Source organism: Babylonia areolata, chromosome 25 (genome assembly GCF_041734735.1).
Source record: "Babylonia areolata isolate BAREFJ2019XMU chromosome 25, ASM4173473v1, whole genome shotgun sequence".
NCBI lineage: Eukaryota > Metazoa > Mollusca > Gastropoda > Neogastropoda > Buccinidae > Babylonia > Babylonia areolata.
Window position 1 is genome coordinate 14511209 of NC_134900.1, and position 26557 is coordinate 14537765.

At 43.4% G+C, this 26557-nt stretch overlaps 1 protein-coding gene and 1 pseudogene across 2 annotated transcripts in view; one reads left to right on the forward strand and one right to left on the reverse strand.

Annotated features, from left to right (window-relative positions):
• Positions 1-26557, reverse strand: part of LOC143299613 (integrator complex subunit 13-like) — a 186102-nt gene that overhangs the window by 30568 nt on the left and 128977 nt on the right. For both annotated transcript variants that reach the window (XM_076612906.1, XM_076612905.1), the window contains exons 6-10: positions 13197-13287; positions 7965-8093; positions 5442-5532; positions 3679-3771; positions 1963-2052 (exon numbers count right to left, since the gene is read on the reverse strand). In XM_076612906.1, the coding sequence (XP_076469021.1) occupies positions 1963-2052; positions 3679-3771; positions 5442-5532; positions 7965-8093; positions 13197-13287 (494 nt within the window). The remainder of the gene's footprint in view (positions 1-1962; positions 2053-3678; positions 3772-5441; positions 5533-7964; positions 8094-13196; positions 13288-26557) is intronic.
• On the forward strand, positions 11400-11520 carry LOC143300093 (5S ribosomal RNA; annotated as a pseudogene).

Consider the following 26557-nt stretch of genomic DNA (forward strand, 5'->3'; position numbering starts at 1 on the left):
TTGTAGTCTATTGTTTGTACTGGCCCAACGTTTGGCTTACATCACAGACTGACAAAAGCCTACAGTTGGGCCTACAGCAAAGCGAGAGCTGTGTGGATCAATGGTTTCTCCAATGAAATGGGAATTCATTTACAGCTTAGCCTTTTGTGAAGGACTATGGCTCTCAAATTAGGAGGCAAGATTGCACTGGCGCAATGGGAAGAAGCCTTTTGTCAAGGACTATGGCTCTCAAATTAGGAGGCAAGATTGCACTGGCACAATGGGAAGTCATTTACAGCTTAGCCTTTTGTCAAGGACTATGGCTCTTAAACTAGGAAGCAAGATTGTGCTGGCTCTTCGTGCTGCCGACATGGAGCTAGGCTGGCCTTTGGGGGAACCGTCCTAACGCCGACTGTCTTAAAACCCTCTTGGCTAAGAGAGTGGGGATGTGACTTCGGGCGAGACATTTTCCACTATAATCAAATTCTAACCCCAGATGGTCGGGACAGCAGGTGCCCTCCTCTGCTGTTCTGGTGGTCATAGTCAGACACGACTGACAATCATACATTGTACTGTGTTATTTGTATTTGTATTTGTTTTTATCACAACAGATTTCTCTGTGTGAAATTCGGGCTGCTCTCCCCAGGGAGAGCGCGTCGCTACATTACAGCGCCACCCATTTTTTTTTGTTGTATTTTTTCGTGCATGCAGTTTTATTTGTTTTCATATCGATGTGAATTTTTCTACAGAATTTTGCCAGGAACAACTCTTTTGTTGCCGTGGGTTCTTTTACGTGCGCTAAGTGCATGCTGCACACAGGACCTCAGTTTATCGGCTCATCCGAATGACTAGCGTCCCGACCACCACTCTAGGTCTAGAGGAGGGGGAGAAAATATCGGCGGCTGAGCCATGATTCGAACCAGCGCACTCAGATTCTCTCGCTTCCTAGGCGGACTCGTTACCTCTAGGCCATCACTCCATGTTGTATTACTCTTTTGTCACAACAGATTTCTCTGTGTGAAACTTGGGCCGCTCCCCCCCGTGGGAGAGCACATCACTACACTGAGAGTGCCACCCCCTTTTTTTTTTTGCATTTTTTCCAGTCTACAATTTAATTGTTTTCATATCAAATTGATTTTTCTACAAAGCCCTTTTGTCGCTGTGGGTTCTTTTATGTGCTCTAAGTGCATGCTGGACACGGGACATTGGTATATCGTCACTTTTGAATGACTAGCGTCTAGTCAAGGTCTAGTCGAGATAGAGAAAAGTACTGGCGACTATGGGCTTTGATCCAGTACGTTGCAGATTCTCTCGCTTCCCAGGCGGACGCGTTATCACATGGCAAACACTCCATAACACAATATAATCTGAACCCACTGTACAATAAAAGCAATTCACACAGACACGGACACACACACACACACGAACACTCACACACAAACACACTCACAACACAGAGACTCACACACACACACACAAACACTCACAACAAAAGATGTAGTTGATGACTTTTCTTCCAATATTTCATTTGCCACTGAAACGATTTTGAATGATTATTCATTGCTTAGAACGTTTTCAGAAATTTTAAACTCCAGTCCGGTTGGTATCCTCCTTTGATGTATTATATTTAATACTGTTATTTATATTTACATTGTTGTAGGTTAATACTTGTTGATATGCATATACATATTCTCCTTCCCATGACACCTCATTCAATACACAACACAACCTCTTTATACTTTTTCTTATAATATACTTTTCCTCTGATACATAACATGAACTTTTTTTTCTTTTTCTTTTTTAACACTAATATTCACATGCATTCCCTTTCCTTTATACACTACTTTACTCCTTTCCGTCTAAAAAACACTTATAGTGAATAGACGTTAAACTGAAGAAGAAAACTCACAGCACAGAGACTAACACACACACACACACACACACACACACACTCCCATACACAAAACACACACAGCGACTAACCAGACAGCAGGAAGTTGGTGAGGCAGGCGGAGGGGCGACTGTTGACGTCCACAGGGGTGATGCGGTAACTCCCAGTGCAGTGGTGAAGCTCTGAGACACCAGCAATAGCACATACTTCTTCTTCTTCTTCTGCGTTCGTGGGCTGCAACTCCCACGTTCACTCGTATGCACACGAGTGGGCTTTTACGTGTATGACCGTTTTTACCCCGCCATGTAGGCAGCCATACTCCATTTTCGGAGGTGTGCATGCTGGGTATGTTTTTGTTTCCATAACCCACCGAACGCTGACATGGACTACAGGATCTTTAACGTGCGCATTTGATCTTCTGCTTGCATTTAAACACGAAGGGGGTTCAGGCACTAAGCAGGTCTGCACATACGTTGACCTGGGAGATCGTAAAAATCTCCACCCTTCACCCTTCACAGCCCACCAACAAAGGAGATCAGGCATCTGCAGCCTTTATATATATATATATATGTTTTTTTCTTCTTCCTAATATAGCAGATGTGTTGTAGCGTATATGCATCAGTTTGCATGCTCAACACTGAAATCTAAACTAAATCTCTTCAATATATCTATATATATATATGTTTTTTTTCTTCTTCCTAATATAGCAGATGTGTTGTAACGTATATGCATCAGTTTGCATGCTCAACACTGAAACCTAAACTAAATCTCTTCAATCTATCTATCTATCTATCTATCTATATATATTTATTTTTTCTTCTTCTCATATAGCAGATGTTGAGTAGCATATATGCATTTGTTTGCATGCTCTAAAACTGAAGCTGAAACTAAATTTCTTCGATGTGTGTGTGTGTGTGTGTGTGTGTGTGTGCGTGTGCGCGTGTGTGTGTGTGTATTCATTTTTTCTTCTTCTTATTTTGCAGTCGCGGTATAGAATATATGCATTGGTTTGCATGCTCTGACGCTGAAACGGAAACTAAATCTTTTCAATATATATTTTTTCTAATATAGCAGATTTGTTGTAGCATATATATCTATATATATCTATATATCTATATATATATATATATATTAGTTTGCATGCTCTGAGAATGAAATAGAAACTAAATCTCTTCAATATCTGTTGTTCTTTTTGAAAATGAAATAGAAACTAAATCTCTTCAATATTTGTTGTTCTTTTTTTCTTTTCTCTCTCTCTAAAAAAAGCAGATTTGTTGTACCTACCATATCTGCATCAGTTTCCATGCTCTGACACAATGAAACTGAATCTCTTCAAGAAGAGTTCTGCACCAAACGAACATCACACGTACAAGTGGAGTGATGGCCTAGAGGTAACGCGTCCGCCTAGGAAGCGAGAGAATCTGAGCGCGCTGGTTCGAATCACGGCTCAGCCGCCGATATTTTCTCCCCCTCCACTAGACCTTGAGTGGTGGTCTGGACGCTAGTCATTCGGATGAGACGATAAACCGAGGTCCCGTGTGCAGCATGCCCTTAGCGCACGTAAAAGAACCCACGGCAACAAAAGGGTTGTTCCTGGCAAAATTCTGTAGAAAAATCCACATCGATAGGAAAAACAAATAAAACTGCACACAGGAAAATTTTTTAAAAAATGGGTGGCGCTGTAGTGTAGCGACGCGCTCTCCCTGGGGAGAGCAGCCCGAATTTCACGCAGAGAAATGTGATGTGATAAAAAGAAATACAATACAATACAATACAATACAATACAATATGGGAAAGGAGCGACTTACCGACAACATTGGACTTTGGTGTGCACCACTTCAGCGTGATGGTCGGGGGTAGACCTTCCCTGGATGGTATCACCACCGTTGTCTCCGCTTGTTCTGTGCCCAGCAAAAGATTTGGGGGGGGGGGGGGGACCGGGAAAAAAAAAATAAAAAATCAATACATACATATATTCATGTGAATATACAAACATATAAACATGCGCAGACACACTGATTGACTGAGTAAGTGATACAGATACTTATAAATCACCTACTGACTGATTAAGTGTCTGTTTGACTGAGTAAGTGATACAGATACTTATAAATCACCTACTGACTGAGTAAGTGATACAGATACTTATAAATCACCTACTAAGTGATATGGATATTTATATAATATCACCTATTGACTGATTAAGTGATATGGATATTTATACATCACTGATTGACTAATTAAGTGATATAGATACTTACACATCATCTGCTGACTGATTAGGTGATAAGGATATATATATCACCCACTGACTGAAGTGATATGGATGCTTGTACATCACCAACTGTCAGATTCATTGATATGGATACTCACAGATCACCTATTGACTGATTAATTGATATGGATGCTTATATATCCCCTATTGATTAACTGCTATGGATGCTTATATACCACCTGATGACTGATTTAGTGACATGGATACTATATATGGCACCTCTCATCGGTCAGAGACCAAGTCCCCAGAGCTTTACAAACAAGGAGTCATTTGCACAACACTGCTACCCAATGGCGACATACATGCACAGACATAGACTTGCACTTCTTCTTCTTCTGCGTTCCCTCGTATGCACACGAGTGGGCTTTTATGTGTATGACCGTTTTTACCCCGCCATGTAGGCAACCATACTCGGGGTGTGCATGCTGGGTATGTTCTTGTTTCCATAACCCACCGAACGCTGACATGGATTACAGGATCTTTAACGTGCGCATTTGATCCTCTGCTTGCATATACACACGAAGGGGGTTCAGGCACTAAGCAGGTCTGCACATATGTTGACCTGGGAGATCGTAAAAATCTCCACCCTTTACCCTCCAGGCGCCGTCACCGTGATTCGAACCCAGGACCCTCAGACTGACAGTCCAACGCTTTAACCACTCAGCTATTGCGCCCGTCGACTTACGCTAAAACACACACCCTTACCATTCTGGTGAGTGAAAACAAACATGGAGTTCTCTACTCTCCCACTCCTGCTTTCATTAAACCATGACAGCAACAACAAAAAACCCGACACACACAAAGAAAAGATGTGTGGTGTCTGTACACGCACACACTCTCTCTCTCCACACTTGTACTCATGTGAGCAGGGACATGCACTCTGCCCTACCATGCCTTCCCCCCCTCAGCACACCTATACACTGTCCTGACTGTGTAACACACAAAACAATCGCCTCGATGCTATCGACACACACACAACAATCACCTCGATGCTGTCGACACACACACTGTGTAACACACAAAACAATCGCCTCGATGCTATCGACACACACACAACAATCACCTCGATGCTGTCGACACACACACTGTGTAACACACACAACAATCACCCCGATGCTTTCGACACACAAACACTGTGTAACACACAAAACAATCACCTTGATGCTGTCGACACATACACTGTGTAACACACACACAACAATCACATTGATGCTGTCGACACACACACTGTGTAACACACACACAACAATCACCTTGATGCTGTCGACACACACACTGTGTAACACACACAACAATCACCTTGATGCTGACGAATCAGATCACTGTGAACGACTGCTGGGTGCAGCAGCTCCACATCGTAGTTTGCCGAGGACTGTGCGTTCTGCTCTTCCTGGAAACAAGACACACCCACTGTCAAAACACATCGATCACACAGACACACAAACAGTTCATCTATCCGTTTGTCAATCCGTTTGATGATACGGAAATACGGATACTTACACAGCATCTATCCTCGGTCAGACCATGCTCTAAGCGCTTTACAAACACCGATTCATTTGCACACCAGGCTGCCGGACTGGTCTGACAGCTGCCATTAGGCCAATCATCATTCGTTTCCTGTGTCATTCAATCAGGTTTCAGTCAAGCACACACACACACACACACACACACACACACACACACGTAACATTTTTTACAAGTATGACCATACACACCATATTGTTTATTTACCCCACCATGAAGGGAGTCACACTCCTCTTTCAGGGGTATGCACGCTGGGTACGTTCTTGTTTCCATAAACCACCAAACGCTGACACGGATTACACGATCTTTATGTGTGTACACACATGTAGGGGGTTCAGGTACTAGCAGGTCTGCACATATGTTGACCTAGAAGATCAGCAGAAAAATCTCTAACCTTAACCAACCAGGTGCGTAGGGATCGAACTCAGGAAACTCAGGCAAGAAATCAAGCGCTCTAACCATTTGACCACCACACCCGTCCATTTTCAACCATTCTGTGTTTGCTGTGCACATGATCAACTCTCAGTGGGGAATGATGGCCTAGAGGTAACGCGTCCACCTAGGAAGCAAGAGAATCTGAGCGCGCTGGTTCGAATCACAACTCAGCCGCCAATATTTTCTCCCCCTACACTAGACCTTGAGTGGTGGTCTGGACGTTAGTCATTTGGATGAGACGATAAATCGAGGTCCCGTGTGCAGCATGTACTTAGTGCACATAAAAGAACCAATGGCAACAAAAGGGTTGTTCCTGACAAAATTCTCTAGAAAAATCCACTCTGATAGGAAAAACAAATGAAAATGCACGCAAAAAAAAAGAAAAAAAAAAGAGTGGCGTTGTAGTGTAGCGACGCGCTCTCCCTGGGGACAGCAACCCGAATTTCACACAGAGAAATCTGTTGGGATAAAAAGAAATACGAACACGAATATTTTCTGTCACTGGTGGTCTGGATGCTAGTCATTCGGATGAGACAAAAGCTGAGGTCTCCTGCATGATATGCACACAACATGTAAAGAGAACCTACAGCAACACGTAATGGCTGTCCCTGGCAAAACTCTGTAGAAAAATCCACTTTGATAAAAAACCAAAAAAAAACACACACTTGCAGGCATAAAAAAGAAGGGGGAAAAAAAATGTAGTGACGCACTAGAGGTGCACTCTCCCTGGGGAAAGCAACCCAAATTTTACACAGAGAAATCTGTTGTGATACAGAGTAATGATACAACTAAAAATCTGACTGTTTTGTTGTCAACAGTTTACCAAGAGATTTGGTGATCCCAATTCGCGTATTCCCAGATCGCCTATGTATTCAGTCGTTCTGTGTCTGTGCATGCATGCACATTGGTATATGTGCACAAGTGTGTGTGTGTATATATATATATATGTGTGTGTGTGTGTGTGTGTGTGTGTGAGAGAGAGAGAGAGAGAGAGAGAGAGAGAGAGTGTGTGTGTGTGTGTGAGAGAGAGAGAGAGAGAACAAGAACAAGAACAAGAACAAAACTTTAATCTCCAGGCCTCCGGCCCCTAGAAAGAGATCAAAAGTACACAATATGGTGATCACGCAGCGACAACAAAATGTAAAATACGTACCAACTTAACCCTTTCACCGCCAGTCAATTTAGAGTACAAAATTCCCTTGTGGTATAAACACAGAAAAGATAGTGGCTAAGAATAGCTGGGGATTCCCCATTGCGATGTATAGAAAATAATTATGGCCTATCCTACCACTGAACATTAAGAACAGTAGGTTCATGGATAACAGACCAATGAATGGTCACCTTTCAGTGACATGGGTCCTCTACCACGCCTGTGCATAAATGCGAGCTTGGCGGTGAAAGGGTTAAACCTCTGTGTCTGTGAGAGAGAGAGAGAGAGAGAGAGAGAGAGAGAGAGAGAGAGAGAGAGAGAGAGAATAGGCAAAATGGGAATGGCAGGTAGGCAAAAGAGGACAAAAGAGTCAAACTCTGAAGAGACCGTTGCACAGAGAGTAAAAGAAATGGGAACAGGCAAAAATCGGATCTGCACCGGAAATGGAAACACGAATAAGAGCGTTGTCAGAGCGCACAACAGCAAGTGATCATGACCACTGCAGCCCACTAGCGCAGAAACACGAATATTCAGTAAAACTTTTTCTTTTTGGGGGGGAGGGGTGGGGGGGGGGGGGGGGGGGCGGTACTGCATCAATATCTGCAGCTTTTCAGTGGGATTAGTACGCCCCACGCCCCTACCCCATTCCTTAACCAAAGAGAACTACGGATGTTAGGTCACAAGAATACTGACAATGACTGACAATGACCGACCTTCATGGGAATACCAGTGACGGTGGTGGAGGCAAGATCGTAGTGTTTCTGCACCAGCTCTATCATCTTGTAGTACAGGTGTGTCCCCGACTGCGTCACGTGCAGCTCACACGTCACCTCTGACGACACCTGTCCAAAACATAACGACTACTGTGTACCTGTGACACATACACATTGTCTAAATGAAATCACTCTGTAGTGAAAAGACAGTTAACCAATGTGAAGAAGGAAGACACAGAAAAAGAAGACAAAGAAGAAGAAAGAAGAAGTGGAAGTGGAAGAAGAAGACGAACTAGAAAGAAGAACAAGTAGTAGAAGTAGAAGAAGAAAGAAGTAGAAGAAGTAGTAGTGGAAGAAGAAGATGAAGAAGAAAGAAAAACAAGTTGTAGAAGTAGAAGAAGAAAGAAGAAGTAGAAGAAGAAGAAGAAAGAAGAACAAGTAGTAGAAGTAGATGAAGAAAGAAGTAGAAGAAGAAAGAAGAAGACGTAGAAGTGGAAGAAGAAAGAAGCAGAATTAGAAAGAAGAAGTAGAGGAAGAAGAAGAAAGAAGAAGTAGAAGTGGAAGAAGAAGATGAAGAAGAAAGAAAAACAAGTTGTAGAAGTAGAAGAAGAAAGAAGTAGAATTAGAAAGAAGAAGTAGAGGAAGAAGAAGAAAGAAGAAGTTGAAGTGGAAGAAGAAGTAGAAGAAGAAAGAAGAAGTAGAAAAAGAAGAAGAAGAAGAAGAAGCAGTAGAAGTGGAAGAAGAAGTAGAAAGAAAAACAAGTTGTAGAAGTAGAAGAAGAAAGAAGAAGAATAAAGAAGAAGTAGTAGAAGTGGAAGAAGAAGAAGACACAAAGAAGAAAGAAGAACAAGTAGTAGAAGTAGAAGAAGAAAGAAGTAGAAGAAGAAAGAAGAAGTAGAGGAAGAAGAAGTGGAAGAAGAAGAAGAAGACGAAGAAGAAGAAGAAGAGGACGAAGAAGAAAGAACAACAAGTAGCAGAAGTAGAAGAAGAAGAAGAGGACGAAGAAGAAGAAGTAGAGGAAGAAGAAGTAGAGGAAGAAGAAAGAAAAACAAGTTGTTGAAGTAGAAGAAGAAAGAAGAAGTAGAAGAAGAAGAAGTGGAAGAAGAAGCAAGAAGAAGTAGAAGAAAGAAGAAGTAGAAGAAGAAGAAAGTAGTAGCAGAAGTAGAAGAAGAATAAGAAGAAGTAGAAGAAGAAGAAAGTAGAAGTAAAAGCAGTCGAAGTAGAAGACGATGACAGGCACCTCTTTCTGGATATCAGGGATAAGACTGAGACTTTCTGTTTCAGTCTGAAATCACTGCATTAACTCTTACATTATACACACAAAACGACAAAATATGCCACTCTCCAAATACTTCTTAAATCTGGTATCAGTATACAAGGTAGTGTTAAAAAAGGATCCGACCTTTGTTCATAAAAAAAAAAACTACTCGTATCCAGATCTATACAACAAACTTAAACTAATCTCCTTCAAAAGCAGTCCCCTTGGGCTGCCACACACTGCTCCCAACGGTTCTGCCACTGTCGGAAGCAGCGGCTGGAACCCCTCTTTTGGGATGGCATGCAGCTGGTCCGTCGCATTCTGCGTTATGTCTTCCCTGGACTGAAATCTGGTCCCTTTCAGGAGCAGGAACAGCCAGAAGTCACACGGAGCCATGTCGGGAGAGTAGGGAGCCTGACGAAGCACAGGTGTGCATCACCAGGGTCCTCAGTTGGTCAATGACGATCTCATTTCGGGATGTTGAGGGCCTACCAGAACGTGCTTCACTCTCCACTGATGGGCGGCCTTCTTCTTCTTCTTCTTCTGTGTTCACTCGTATGCACACGAGTGGGCTTTTACGTGCATGACCGTTTTTACCCCGCCATGTAGGCAGCCATACTCCGTTTTCGGGGGTGTGCATGCTGGGTATGTTCTTGTTTCCATAACCCACCGAACGCTGACATGGATTACAGGATGTTTTAACGTGTGTATTTGATCTTCTGCTTGCATATACACACGAAGGGGGTTCAGGCACTAGCAGGTCTGCACATATGTTGACCTGGGAGATCGTAAAAATCTCTACCCTTTACCCACCAGGCGCCGTCACCGTGATTCGAACCCGGAACCCTCAGATTGACAGTCCAACGCTTTAACCACTCGGCTATTGCGCCCGTCTGATGTGCGGCCATCTTTGAAGTGGTTGCACCACTCCTTTGTCTTTGTGGTGCCGATTGCTTCGTCCCTGAAGGCCTGTTGAATCTTGTGGATCGTTTCCACCTGGAAATCGCCAAGCTTGACACAAAATTTGATGCAGTGGCGTTGTTCAAATTTTTCAGTTGTTTTGTCAAAAGCGAAAATCCGACGGCGCTCGCTTATACTTCCTGACTCATCGGCAGTCTGCCGTCGACTGACAGATTCTGCAGGCCGGAAAAAATTCAGGTATGCGCATTAGGGTCGCCCAAAATACGTGCACCAAACCACGCCTCCTAGTTTCATTTGTTTACACACGAAAAATTAAGGTTGGATACTTTTTGAACACACCTCGTATTCATCAAGTCTGATACCAGACTATCATTGCCAAAGAATTTCATGCCAGGATATTACCTCTTCTTTATGCTCCCCTGAATGACAACATTTCTAAGCCTGTGATGTGGACCATGGTAATAAATACCCATGCAAATCAGGTTTAAACAGAATTCAGCTCAACAAAAGAATGCCTTTCAACAGTACGGTCCAAATAAGAGCCAGGAGCTGAGGCGGGCCAAAAACACTGGAACTGTATGAATACACACAGATGTGGAGAAGCGTGTGTGGATTTGACCGAACGCGGTGATGCCTCCTTGAGCTACTGATAATGATACCATAAAGGTATCGATGGAGGAAGGTTGCAGAATGGTGTGTCTACACAGTGTCCAGGAGGATGTGGGTTTGATCTCCATTCCTGCCCTCGGCCATACCACGTTGAAAACACCCGTACCCGTCTCGGCCATACCACGTTGAAAACACCCGTACCCGTCTCGGCCATACCACATTGAAAACACCAGCCATACCACGTTGAAAACACCGGTTCTCGGCCATACCACGTTGAAAACACCGGTTCTCGGCCATACCACGTTGAAAACACCAGTTCTCGGCCATACCACGTTGAAAACACCAGTTCTCGGCCATACCACATTGAAAACACCAGCCATACCACGTTGAAAACACCGGTTCTCGGCCATACCACGTTGAAAACACCCGTTCTCGGCCATACCACATTGAAAACACTGGTTCTCGGCCATACCACGTTGAAAACACCAGTTCTCGGCGTTATCGGCCATACCACGTTGAAAACACCAGTTCTCGGCCATACCACGTTGAAAACACCAGTTCTCGGCCATACCACGTTGAAAACACCGGTTCTCGGCCATACCACGTTGAAAACACTGGTTCTCGGCCATACCACGTTGAAAACACCAGTTCTCGGCCATACCACATTGAAAACACCGGTTCTCATCCCATCACCGAAGTGAAGCAACGTCGGGCCCCGGTTAGTACTTGGGATGGGTGACCGCCTGGGAGCACCGGGTGCTGTTGGCAACCTTTCAAGGCCTGACAAAGCGCGTTGGGTTACGCTGCTGGTCAGGCATCTGCTTGGCAGATGTGGTGTAGCCGTATATGGATTTGTCTGAAACGCAGTGACGCCTCCTTGAGCTACTGAATCTGAAACTGAAACTCTTGCCCTTTCTCCCTAGTTTGACCAGAAAAAATTTAGCTGAGTGTCGGGGCATTCAGACGAGACGATAAACTGAGGTTCCAGTGGCAGCAATCGCACGTGGCTGATTGATTGATTGATATGGATACTTATACAGCGCCTATCCTCGGTCAGAGACCAAGCTCTAAGCGCTTTACATACACGGGGACGTTTGCACCACAGGCTGCCTACCTGGGTAGAGCCGACTGACGGCTGCCACTGGGCGCTCATCATTCGTTTCCTGTGTCATTCAATCAGATTTCAGACGCACACACATACACACTCAGACAGACATGTAACATTTTACGTGTATGACCGTTTTTTTTATTATATTTATTTACCCCGACATGTAGGCAGCCATACTCCGTTTTCGGGGGTGTGCATGCTGGGTATATTCTTGTTTCCATAACCCACCTAACGCTGACATGGATTACAGGATCTTTAACGTGCGTATTTGATCTTCTGCGTGCGCATACACACGAAGGGGGTTCAGGCACTAGCAGGTCTGCACATATGTTGACCTGGGAAGATAGGAAAAATCTCCACCCTTTACCCACCAGGTGCACCGAGATTCGAACCCAGGACCCTCAGATTGAAAGTCCAGCGCTTTAACCGTTCGGCTATTGCACGTGGTGCGCTGGGAAAGAACCCAGAGCAACAGAAAGGTTGTGCTCTGGCAAAATTAGGTAGGAGAAATCTACTCCCGATAGGTACACAATTATACATGCATGCACTCAAGGTGTGTTGGGTTAGTTATGCTGCGGGTTAGGCGTCTGCTTAACATGTGATGCAGTGCGTATGGATTTGTCCAAACGCAGTGAGGCCTCTGAGAAACTGAAACTGAAACTAAAATACCGTAAACTACCTGTAAATGCCTTAGCATACTGAAATACCATAAAGTACCCTGTAAACGCCCAGCACATTGAAATACCGTACACTACCCTGTAAACACCCAGGATACAGAAATACCATAAACTATCCTGCTAATGTCCAGTACTCTGAAATACTGTTAACTGCCCTGTAAAACACCCAGTATACTGAAATACCGAAAACTACCTACCTATAAACGCTCAGTATAAAAAAAATACCATTAACTACCTGCAAACACGCAGGGCGCGCAGCATACTGAAATTCCATAAACTACCCTGTAAATGCCAAGTATACTGAAATACCATTAACTACCCTGTAAAACACCCAGTATCTTAAAACAACCAAGCTTTGTTTCTCTTCAGAACTGGCATGAACTCTTTCCATACGAACAGCGAAAGAGACGACGTTAACAGCGTTTCACCCCAATTACCATCATCAAAAATATTGCAAGCGGAAGGCTCTTATACTGAAGAGGTGAATGTTGACAAAGAATACCACAATTCTGACGACGGAAGCTAAAGGCTGGGTCATTCAGACACCCACTGGACATCCGAGGGGTCTGTGTAAGAGGAGAAGAGAGGACTGACCGTACTGAGTGAGTTAAAAGGTTGATGTCCCTCCCCCCTCCCGCACCCCCCCTCAGGAATGTTACCTCTCGTTTGGGTCGTTCACTGATGTAGGGGGGCTCCTTGACCGGCGTGATGTGGATGAAGATGACCTCCACATGGTTGATGGGGATCACTCTGCGCACAAAGTAACTACACACATCACCACATTAAATGCGGAATAAGAAACACATGACGGAAAAAAAACAAATATCAAAATGTTCCATCCATTCTTGAGGAGAGAAAAAAATTACATTGCCGAAACTCTTCCCCAACATACACTGTTACACTTATCTGAATCTAACTGAAGGTAATTTTCCTTTGAACAGTTTGATTATGAAATGATGTAGTTAAACGTTTAAGTATTGATCTTTTCCGGTTAAGTTTTTGGCACAGTGCACTCCCGATTCATCTGTCACAGTTTAGACATGAAAGTAATCTTTACGTACGTGTGTGTGTGTGTGTGTGTGTGTGTGTGTGTGTGTGTGTGTGTGTGTGTGTGTGTGTGTGTGTGTGTGTGTGTAGTCTTTTTTTTAACGCAAGATCTTGCACTGGCAGCTCGAAGCTCTGTTCTTCCTCCTTTTACACAGTATGTCTTAACCATATTTTTTTTTTATTATGCGTGTGCCACATACACTCAAAAAAATACCTAAAAAAAACCCAACCTGTTTTGCATTGTTTTTCCTGATCACTTTATCTTTTATGTTCCATACGTTTTTGAACAGTTGAAACAGTATCTCTCACACACAAACACATGTGCGGGTGTACATGCATATGTTCCTTAATTAGCTTTCCCTCTCCCCCACAAACTTCCTTCTCCCACCCCACCCCACCTCTCAAACCCCTTAAAAAAAAATTCATGTCACTTAAAGTGGAAACATAAAACTGAAGACATCGACACACACATCAAACACCTACACACTCCAACGTGCACCCCCTCACACTAATCTCTATCTTTCAGTTTCTGATAACTTGAAGCTAATGAAAGTTTTTTGGGTTTTTTTCCCCTTTCTCTCTCTCTAAGAAAAGTCTCCTGAGGTGTCAGAGAAACCCCAATCCCCTCTCATACCAATCTCTTCCTGCTGACAACCAGCACCATCCAAAAAACACGCCATGCGATTGTGAGAGAGAAAAAACACACCAGATCCTGTACTTCCTCATCCTATCTTCGTGGAATCGGCCATGCCTGGCACCGTTTCATTAAATCACAATTTAGTTTCGGGGAATAAAAGGGAACTTTTTGTTTTGGAAATGGAGACATTCTGCTTTGGAAATGGGAGACATTTCGTTTCTGAAAAGGAAACAAACACACATTTCCTTTCTGAAAAGGAAACAAACACACATTTCCTGAAAAGGAAACAAACACACATTTCCTTTCTGAAAAAGGAAACAAACACACATTTCCTTTCTGAAAAGGAAACAAACACACATTTCCTTTCTGAAAAGGAAACAAACACACATTTCCTTTCTGAAAAGGAAACAAACACACATTTCCTTTCTGAAAAGGAGACAAACCAAACACACATTTCCTTTCTGAAAAGGAGACAAACCAAACACACATTTCCTTTCTGAAAAGGAAACAAACCAAACACACATTTCCTTTCTGAAAAGGAAACAAACACACATTTCCTTTCTGGAAAAGGAAACAAACACACATTTCCTTTCTGAAAAGGAAACAAACACACATTTCCTGAAAAGGAAAAGGAAACAAACACACATTTCCTTTCTGAAAAGGAGACAAACACAAGCGAAAATGAAACTGCAACACCCCCACACGGTGGCGTGAATGTAGCGACGTAAAGCAATCCCATGGACAAGATACATGTACAGTTTCTGTGGAGGACTTCTTCTTCTTCTTCTTCTGCATTCGTGGGCTTCAACTCCCACGTTCACTCGTATATACGCGAGTGGGCTTTTTACGTGTATGACCGTTTTTACCCCGCCATGTAGGCAGCCATACTCCGCTTTCGGGGGGTGTGCATGCTGGGTATGTTCTTGTTTCCATAACCCACCGAACGCTGACATGGATTACAGGATCTTTAACGTGCGTATTTGATCTTATGCTTGCGTATACACACGAAGGGGGTTCAGGCACTGGCAGGTCTGCACATATGTTGACCTGGGAGATCGTAAAAATCTCCACCCCTTACCCGCCAGGCGCCGTCACTGTGATTCGAACCCGGGACCCTCAGATCGAAAGTCAAACGCTTTAACCATTCGGCTATGGCGCCCGTCTGTGGAGGACAAGTCTCTTGCTCTACCGTCCAACTAGTAACTGTCTCTCTCCCACCTACTGCCTGAAAAATGAAAAATAATTAAATCCAACATTTACTAACATTTTTTATTTTGTTTTTTGCTGTTGTTTTTAGGGGGGGTGGGGGGGTGGGGGGGGGGAGTTGCCACAGTGCTCACACGCTTTCTTCTCACTAATTCTGTAGCTAATTGCCAGATCTCACACACTTTCTTCTCACTAATTCTGTAGCTAATTGCCACAGTGCTCACACACTTTCTTCTCACTAATTCTGTAGCCAATTACCACAGTGCTCACACACTTTCTTCTCACTAATTCTGTAGCCAATTACCACAGTGCTCACACACTTTCTTCTCACTAATTCTGTAGCCAATTACCACAGTGCTCACACACTTTCTTCTCACTAATGCTGTAGCCAATTACCACAGTTCTCACACACTTTCTTCTCACTAATGCTGTAGCCAGTTGCCACAGTGCTCACACACTTTCTTCTCACTAATGCTGTAGCCAATTGCCACAGTGCTCACACACTTTCTTCTCACTAATGCTGTAGCCAATTACCACAGTTCTCACACACTTTCTTCTCACTAATGCTATAGCCATTTACCACAGTGTTCACACACTTTCTTCTCACTAATGCTGTAGCCAATTGCCACAGTGCTCACACACTTTCTTCTCACTAATGCTGTAGCCAATTGCCACAGTGCTCACACACTTTCTTCTCACTAATGCTGTAGCTAATTACCACAGTGCTCACACACTTTCTTCTCACTAATGCTGTAGCTAATTACCACAGTGCTCACACACTTTCTTCTCACTAATGCTGTAGCCAATTGCCACAGTGCTCACACACTTTCTTCTCACTAATGCTGTAGCCAATTACCACAGTGCTCACACACTTTCTTCTGACTAATGCTGTAGCCAATTGCCACAGTGCTCACACACGTTCTTCTCACTAATGCTGTAGCCAATTACCACAGTGCTCACACACTTCCTTCTCACTAATGCTGTAGCCAATTGCCACAGAGCTCACACACTTCCTTCTCACTAATGCTGTAGCTAATTACCACAGTGCTCACACACTTTCTTCTCACTAATTCTGTAGCCAATTGCCACAGTGCTCACACACTTTCTTCTCACTAATGCTGTAGCCAATTACCACAGTGCTCACACACTTTCTTCTCACTAATGCTGTAGCCAATTACCACAGTGCTCACACACTTTCTTCTCACTAATGCTGTAGCTAATTACCACAGTGCTCACACACTTTCTTCTCACTAATGCTGTAGCTAATTACCACAGTGCTCACACACTTTCTTCTCACAAATGCTTTAGCCAATTGCCACAGTGCTCACACACTTTCTTCTGCACATGGGACTCGCTTTTCCGACGATTTTATGGGTTTTAGACTATCTTACTAAAAGGCCTCAGTTTGTAAAATTAAATGATTTTATGTCTACTGTCTCTTTCACAAACACAGGTGCACCACAAGGTACAGTCCTCTCGCCTTTTCTTTTTACCTTGTATACGGCTGAATGCAGAAGCCTGACCAATTCGTGTCCCCTCGTTAAGTTTGCAGATGACTCCGCACTGACAGGACTTATTACTGATGACGATGACACTGACTACCGAAGAGAAATTGACAGGTTTGTGAACTAGTGTGAAGAAAATTTCCTTGAGCTGAATGTTGGCAAAACCAAAGAGCTTGTAATCGACTTCAGAAAAAAGAAATCAACTTTAAGCAAAATCATCACAAAAAATGAAGTGGTCGAACAAGTAGACTCATACAAATATCTCGGTGTGATAATCGACAATAAGCTGTCTTGGAATGAAAACTCAACTGCACTCATTAAAAAGAGCAACAGTCGCATGTACTGTCTTAGAAAAATGAAATCTTTTAATGTATGCAAGCAGATGCTCCAAATGTTTTACACATCTGTTGTCTGTAGTGTTTTAACATACGGAGCCGTGTGCTGGGGGGGAAACCTGACCAAACATGACAAAGACAGGTTGGAAAAAGTCATTAGGAAAGCGGGTGGGGTGGTGGGTATAAGACAAGACACCTTTAGCGACATGCACAATAGAAAACTGACTGACAGACTATTAACAATTTTGACCGACGTAAGACACCCACTACATGATGACATTAATAGCAGAAGGTCAGACATAAGTGGTAGGTTTAGAGCTCCACGCGCAAGAACATCTCGATACATTAATTCATTTATTCCTACAGCCATTCGCGCACACAATCAAAACATCCAATACACTAAGTGAACCCTCCCACCCCCCCAAGCCCCCTCGCCACAGCAACACCAGAACTTCACCAGCAGACGAGTGTATGGGAGTAGACATTATGCGTGCATGTGGGACTGAGCGGGTGAGCACGGGCAAGCAAGCATTTTTGTGTGTGTGTGATCGGAAGTGATTTTTAAATATTTTCTTATTTTACTTGGATTTCATGTATCTTAATGTTAATGTTCTAATCTTATTGGCGTGACATATGTTATGTGCATGCATACGTTGTTTGTTTGTGTGTGTGTGTGTGTGTGTGTGTGTGTGTGTGTGTGTGTGTGTGTGTGTGTGTGCATTTTACTTATATATACGATTTATTCCCTTGATGTTTTTATTTATGTATTGTTGTACAATACCTTATGGTCTTAACGTGTGTGTGTGTGTGTGTGTGTGTGTATGTGTGTGTGGGTGTGTGTGCGTGCGTGCGCGCATGTCATTTTTAGTAATCTTATACCCTTTTTTTGTTGGATGTTTTCATTTGTTAATATTGTTGTGCAATACCCTATTGTCTTAACATGAGTATGTGTGTGGGGGGGTGGGGGGTGGGCGGGTTAGTATATCGTCAGCTATTGGGAATTCTTATTTGACTAGTTTTAATCTCTTCTTATGTTGCGCATGATTTTATGCCAGTGTTTACAATGAGCCTGTGATTGCACAACTTAATTTCCATGTGGATTAATAAAGTGTTTTTGATTGATTGATTTGATTGACTAATACTGTAGCCAATTGCCACAGTGCTCACACACTTTCTTCTCACTAATGCTGTAGCCAATTACCACAGTGCTCACACACTTTCTTCTCACTAATGCTGTAGCCAATTACCACAGTGCTCACACACTTTCTTCTCACTAATGCTGTAGCTAATTACCACAGTGCTCACACACTTTCTTCTCACTAATACTGTAGCCGATTGCCACAGTGCTCACACACTTTCTTCTGGCTAATGCTGTAGCCATTTGCCACAGTGCTCACACACTTTCTTCTGACTAATACTGTAGCCAAATGCCACAGTGCTCACACACTTTCTTCTGGCTAATACTGTAGCCAATTACCACAGTGCTCACACACTTTCTTCTCACTAATGCTGTAGCCAATTACCACAGTGCTCACACACTTTCTTCTCACTAATGCTGTAGCCAATTGCCACAGTGCTCACACACTTTCTTCTCACTAATTCTGTAGCCAATTGCCACAGTGCTCACACACTTTCTTCTCACTAATTCTGTAGCCAATTACCACAGTGCTCACACACTATCTTCTCACTAATGCTGTAGCCAATTACCACAGTTCTCACACACTTTCTTCTCACTAATGCTGTAGCCAGTTGCCACAGTGCTCACACACTTTCTTCTCACTAATGCTGTAGCCAATTGCCACAGTGCTCACACACTTTCTTCTCACTAATGCTGTAGCCAGTTGCCACAGTGCTCACACACTTTCTTCTCACTAATGCTGTAGCTAATTACCACAGTGCTCACACACTTTCTTCTCACTAATGCTGTAGCCAATTACCACAGTGCTCACACACTTTCTTCTCACTAATGCTGTAGCCAATTACCACAGTGCTCACACACTTTCTTCTGGCTAATGCTGTAGTTATTTGCCACAGTGCTCACACACTTTCTTCTCACTAATGCTGTAGCCAATTGCCACAGTGCTCACACACTTTCTTCTCACTAATGCTGTAGCCAATTACCACAGTGCTCACACACTTTCTTCTCACTAATTCTGTAGCCAATTGCCACAGTGCCCACACACTTTCTTCTCACTAATGCTGTAGCCAATTACCACAGTGCTCACACACTTTCTTCTCACTAATTCTGTAGCCAATTGCCACAGTGCTCACACACTTTCTTCTCACTAATGCTGTAGCCAATTACCAAACAGGAACAGAAAAAGGTGTGGGTTTTGTTTTTCTTCTTCCTGAGTGAAGTGAGGTATGTGAGACACTGAGAACATATTCAACTACAAAAATGGTGTATCTGATATTGGTTTGTTTCAGTGTCCATGCATGAGCATTTGTGTGAATGCGTGTGCGTGTGTGTATGTTTGTGAAAGAGAGAGAGAGAGAACGAACGAACGAACGAACGAACGAATCTTTTTAATGAGGGGAGTGGAATAAGCATGTGTATGTTTTTTTTTTACATCCAGCCCTCAGGGCAAAAAGAAATGAAATCAAAATGTTCACAAGATAACAAAAGGTTATAGAAAAACATACATGAAATTCAAATACACTCAATTACACAGCAGCATTTACAAGTACATAATCATGATACCTGCATTCATGACAATAATGTATATGAATATGGTAATGAGAGAGAGAGAGTGAGTGAGTAAGAGAGAGAGAGAGAGAGGATGAATGAAGGAAGGAAGGAAGGAAGGAAAAAATGAATGATAAATGAATGAGAGAGAATTGGAGAGACAGGCAAAGCTGCAATCTTTAGCATGCAAACATCCACACATGGGCACACCCTTTCTCTTAAAAGTTTTTTTTTATTATTATTATTATTTTTTTTTTTTTTACAACAGTGAACAGAATAAAATAACCAAGAAAACAAAAAATAAAATGGAAAATAAATACATAAATCTATTTATTTACGATCTGAACATTATAACTGGACAGGTGCCCCCACTTGCAATTCCTCGTTCCCCCCCGTCACATCACTACTCGAAGCTCGGCGGAGCGCTGCGATTCACGAAGCCGGAGACGGGGCAGGGAAAAAACATGAGTGACCTCAGTGACCTGCACACTTCCCTTTCGTGGATTTTATTTCCTTCAGAACATTTCTCCTAATTCGTCCCATGTCCCTCCTTTCAATTTGTGAGGCTTTTAGTGCTTCCTCCGATTTTCTCAATGCATGTAACACGAAAAAGTCTGACATTTTGAAGATGAAGAAGAAGAAGAAGAAGAAAAAAGATGGAAAAACCTGATATTTTTTTTATATTCCTGATGTTCGTGGTATTATCGTGATGGAATATGGGTGACGGACTTCTATCCTCCTCCTCTCCCATATTTTGCACTGGCTTCATGATTGGGGAAAGGTGTGTGGAGGGGGGGGGGGGGGGTGTGTGTGAGTGAAGTAGCTCAAATGGACTTTAAATGTCACTGTTTTTAAGTCATGGATTAGCCTTTCCTCATGTCAGTAGGTTTCCAATTAGGATTTTCATGAAACTGACAGGCTTTTTTTTTTACATTTCTTTGACCACACATGCTTTTTCACTAACACTATAGAAATATTAGAAGCACGAGTGTGTGTGCATGTCTGCTTGCATGTGAATGTGGCACAAGTGCACTTTTATAAAATATTAGACGCATGAGCGTGCGTGTGTCTGCTCGTATGGTGTGTGCACATGTGACGCCAAAAAAGAGTGCAGGACATGCATTTTGTGTGTGCACACTACCACACATTTCCCTCCACTTACATCAAGCTAACAGGAGAAGAAAAAAAAAAAAAAAACGTTTCCTCAGAAAATCAATCGATCACCCTATTTCAAGACATGGCCCAGATCAATACGAACCGCCTCAGGTTTCAGTCTTTCCACGTTCAAAGAGGAATCTGGCATCAGGAAACTGAATCCTGCCATGCGAATGTGATTCAGCGACAGCTAACACCGGTCAGGATCTTCTTCTTCTTCTTCTTCTGCGTTCACTCGAATGCACACGAGTGGGCTTTTACGTGTATGACCGTTTTTACCCCGCCAAGTAGGCAGCCATACTCTGTTTTCGGGGGTGTGCATGCTGGGTATGTTCTTGTTTCCATAACCCACCAAACGCTGACATGGATTACAGGATCTTTAACGTGCGTATTTGATCTTTTGCTTGAATATACACACGAAGGGGGTTCAGGCACTAGCAGGTCACATATGTTGACCTGGGAGATCGTAAAAATCTCCACCCTTTACCCACCAGGCGCCGTCACTGTGATTCGAACCCGGGACCCTCAGATTGACAGTCCAACGCTTTAACCACTCGGCTATTGCGCCCGTCACCGGTCAGGATCAACATACATGTGTGTGGGACAGACAGGGACATGAGCTGAGTGGTTAGTGCGCTGGATTTCCATCTGTGATTCCATGAGGTCAGTGGCTTAAATCCCAGCAAATCCTGACTGTGGGGGCATGGGGCTGTTTTAAATGAACACATCAATAACCAAGGTTAACCCTTTCACCGCCAAGCACGCATTTATGCACGAGCGTGGTTGAGGACCCATATCACTGAAAGGTGACCATTCATTGGTCTGCTATCCATGAACCTACTAGTAGCTCTTAATGTTCGGTGGTAGGATAGGCCATATTTTCTATACATCGCACGGGGAATCCCCAGCTATTCTTAGCCACTGTCTTTACTGTGTTTATACCACAAGGGATTTTTTTTTTTTTTACTCTAAATTGACTGGCGGTGAAAGGGTTACTTAAAGCAATGCAGCACAGCAAACCCAGATTTCACTCTTACATAAGTCTCATCCAAATATGACAACAAACATTAAAAAATAATAATAATAATAATTTCAACAACCATGAACTCACTAAACCAGATCTCACCCCTGGTATAAAAGGATAGCAGCCTCCATGAAAAAAACACACACCCAAATTGCTGAATATGTGTGCAAGTGGATTCACACTTTGAATACTTCGCATGCAGAAATGACAACCATCCTAACAAAATTCTCAACAAAAAGCGTGAATTTACTAAAAACTGAACCTCACCCCTGATAATAAAAGGATAGTTCCCTTCATGTAAAACCCAAATCACTGAATACAAGTAAGTGTAAGTAAAGAGTCGCAGCCCAAACACGCTGAACAACAACAACAACAAAAAACAACCGACCCAGATCCCCTTCATGCTGTTTCTAACCCTACCACAGACGAAACAGCAGTTTCAGTTTCAGTTTCAATTTCAGTAGCTCAAGGAGGCGTCACTGCGTTCGGACAAATCCATATACGCTACACCACATCTGCCAAGCAGATGCCTGACCAGCAGCGTAACCCAACGCGCTTAGTCAGGCCTTGAAAAAAAAAAAAGGTGAATAAATAATAGATAAGCTTACGTAAATAAATAAATAATAATTATGATATAAAAAAAGGTAGTAGTAATGATAAACAGCAACAGACATGAAACTCCCCCCCCCCATCCCAGATCATCCCTCTCACTCCTTCCCTTCCCTCTCTCTCCAGACACAACACACACTGTCAGAGGACCACTGTAACATCATTACATAATCAACGAGCGACAGCGGATAACTCAATACATTCAATCTCCATCGCACCCAACAAGTGTCCTTCTGGAATAGCTCTGGTCAGACGCTCGTCCCTTGCATGGATGCTCAAGCACCTGCAAGCCCCCCCCCCCCCAATCTCCCCCCTCCCAGATCATCCCTCTCACTTCTTCCCTTCCCTCTCTTTCCAGACACAACACACACTGTCAGATGTCAGAGGACCACTGTAACATCACAACATAATCAACAAGCGACAGCGGATAACTCAATACATTCAATCTCCATCGCACCCAAGTGTCTGTCCTTCTGGAATAGCTCTGGTCAGACGTTCGCCCCTTGCATGGATGCTCAAGCACCTGCAAGCCCTCCCCCCCCCCCCCGGATAGTTCTGGCCCCAAAGGGAAAGTGACAAGGAGTGCGCACACCTCCTCTTTGGTTCAGCTCAAGGGGCCTCAGACTCACCCCAAAGTTTGTCAAGTTCAAATCTCTGTTGCATGATGTTTAACCGGCCTTCTCAATGCCAGTCTGCTGTGCTCATGACTAAAGGATAACACCGGAACAGGGACTTAACACCTCGACTTGGAAATATCAATGTTTTTTTGTTGTTGTGTGAATCATATAATATTATGTTTTGCTTATCAAACACACACTTTCTCTTTCTTTCTCTTTTTTAAATTTTTTTTATTCATTTATTTATTTATTACCAGCTTTAGTTATCTGGAGGCTGGTGCCTTCAGTACTGCCTTTTTTAATTTTTTAATTTAATTTAATTTTTTGTTACAGAGCAAAGCACAAAAATAAAAAAAACACAAAAAACCCACTTTTATTCTTCTAAATCTGATAAACTTTTTAACACAGACCTAAGTCTTGATATGGCCTCCAGTCAACAGGCCCATATGTAGCAATAAACAGATCCACATTTAAGTACTGTTTGAAGTCAAAATTTAGGTCCCTCTTTCCCCAACCTTTCAGGGTGGTTATCAACAACGGCAAAATCATGCAAGGTATTTGTTAACTTTTTTTTGACAAGGGTCAAAGCACGAAAGAGAATAATTCATTCGGCAACATAATTCTAAACGATCTTTCCATTACACATGTGCTTTCCGTCTCGCATCTTTTTTTTTCTTTTTTCTTTTTTTTTTTCTTTTTTTTCTGCCCCATCATCTGCACCGTTTCAGTGGCATTACTCCCACGCCGCTCATTTAGATTCCTCCCCATACACGGCCACACCCGGGTTCGTCCGTCGCAGTTCCAGCGTCGGCAGTCCACAGGGAGCCATCTATGTTAGGTCGCCAGGAGGCCACACACCAGAGGAGACCCTGCACTGCTGCTGAGTACACTTCGGTGGTGTTCAGTGGTGCCTGTTCTGATTTAACGTACTTAGGACACCACCTACTAAGCCCCCTACTAACGACAATAATGGCTTAGTCGTTCCGTCTCACTTCTCATAAATATTAATGGTGATGCATAAATGAATTTAATTCAACTGGCAGCTTCCCAGGTTCAAGTCCCCTCTCCTGAAACATGCCAAGCGTTAACTCTCTCCATACGAATGGCGAAAGGGACGATGTTAACAGCGTTTCACCCCAATTACCATCATCAAAATATTGCAAGCGGAAGGCTCTTATACTGAAGAGGTGAATGTTGACAGAGAATGCCACAATTCTGACGACGGAAGCTAAAGGTTGGGTCATTCAGACACCCACTGGACATCCGAGCGGTCTGTGTAGAGGAGAAGAGAGGACTGGCCGTACTGAGTGAGTTAACAAAAAATATAATTATAATCCGGCTGGTGTTTTGCTCGAGCACCAGTATCCGCACCCTCTCCTTCTCAGCTCCTTGTGGAAGAGGCAGACAAACTGAATGACTCTCTCTCTCCCTGACGCATTCACACACACACACACACAGTATTACTAACAGGGGACACACACAACAGGGTGTACAGATGACGTCAGTCAGCCCACAGTATCCGACATTATCATCTCACACATGCTCGCCTCATCTAAACCCTCCTCCCCCCCTCCCCACCACCCTCTCCTACAGCAGACCTGCAGGATTCAAGTCCCTCGCCTCCCCTCTCCAAGGGAAATAGGCTAAGCGCTAAATTACTCTGGTGGTTGTGTTCTGGAAGAAACACCCTACTGTCTTCTTCAAAACTCATTGTCATGTATCTCTCTGATCCCACTGGTCTTAGAAAGAAGAAATACATTTTCTGGAACTGCTGGTGGCATGGAGTACAGGACCCCCCCCCCCCCCACCCCCCTCCCTCCCAAACCCCCTTTTTATATTCTGTTCTTGTTGCTTGTTCTTACAGTTACACTTACAGGAAAGGATATATGATAGTCAGTCGTGTCCGACTATGATCATCAGAACAGCAGAGGAGGCAACTGCTGTTCCGACTATTTGGGCTAGAATTTGATTATAGTGGAGAGTGTCTTGCCCAAGTACATCTCTACTCTCTCGGCCATGAGGGTTTTAGGACAGTCGGTGTTGGGATGGTTCCCAAAGGCCAACTAGCCCACAAGGCTGCAGCACTAAGAGCCAGTGCAATTTTGCCTCCTAGTTTGAGAGTCATAGTCCTTCACAAAAAGACTAAGCTGTAAATGGTTTCCCATTGACTGGAGAAAACCACTGATAATAACAGCTCTCACTTTGCTGTTGGCCCAAATGTAAACTTAGGTCAGTCTGTGATATCTTCTTCTTCTTCTACTGCGTTCACTCGTATGCACACGAGTGGGCTTTTACGTGTATGACCGTTTTTACCCCGCCATGTAGGCAGCCATACTCCGTTTTCGGGGGTGTGCATGCTGGATATGTTCTTGTTTCCATAACCCACCGAACGCTGACATGGATTACAGGATCTTTAACGTGCATATTTGATCTTCTGCTTGCGTATACACACGAAGGGGGTTCAGGCACTGGCAGGTCTGCACGTATGTTGACCTGGGAGATCGTAAAAATCTCCACCCTTTACCCACCAGGCGCCGTCACCGTGATTCGAACCCGGGACCCTCAGATTGACAGTCCAACGCTTTAACCACTCGGCTATTGCGCCCGTCAATCTGTGATATAAGCCGAGTGCTGGACAGGAAAGGATAGAGCCAAGGAAAAGTGAATTACTGGAGGACGGAAGAAGAAAAAGAAAGCTGGAAGATATAAAAGACAAAGGATAAGAAAGATCAACAGACATGAGGGGTGCAATGATGGACAGTAACAATTTCTTTCTCTCTCTCTCTCTCTTTTTTTTTAAATACATAAAAGACTGAGAACAGAAAGGAGACAGATTAATAGATTGTGGATTGTTGCCCTGTACAGGGATTACCACAGGGTTTTAGACAAAACAGATCTATGGAGGGTAAGAGAGTGATGCAGGGGTGGGGAAAGAGAGGGAGAGAGAGAGAGAGAGAGAGAGAGAGAGAGAGAGAGAGAGAGAGAGAGAGATCTTCAAACTGATACACACACAAGTGCACACTTGTGTCTTTATTCTGGAAATTGCTTGTAACTGCAGTCACAACTGAACATGTGCATACACATAATACACATTCTCTCTCTCTCTCTCTCTCTCTCTCTCTCTCCCACACACACACACACACACACACACACACAGAGCACTGCTAAAAGTGAAGGTAAAATAATTCATAAGTCTGAA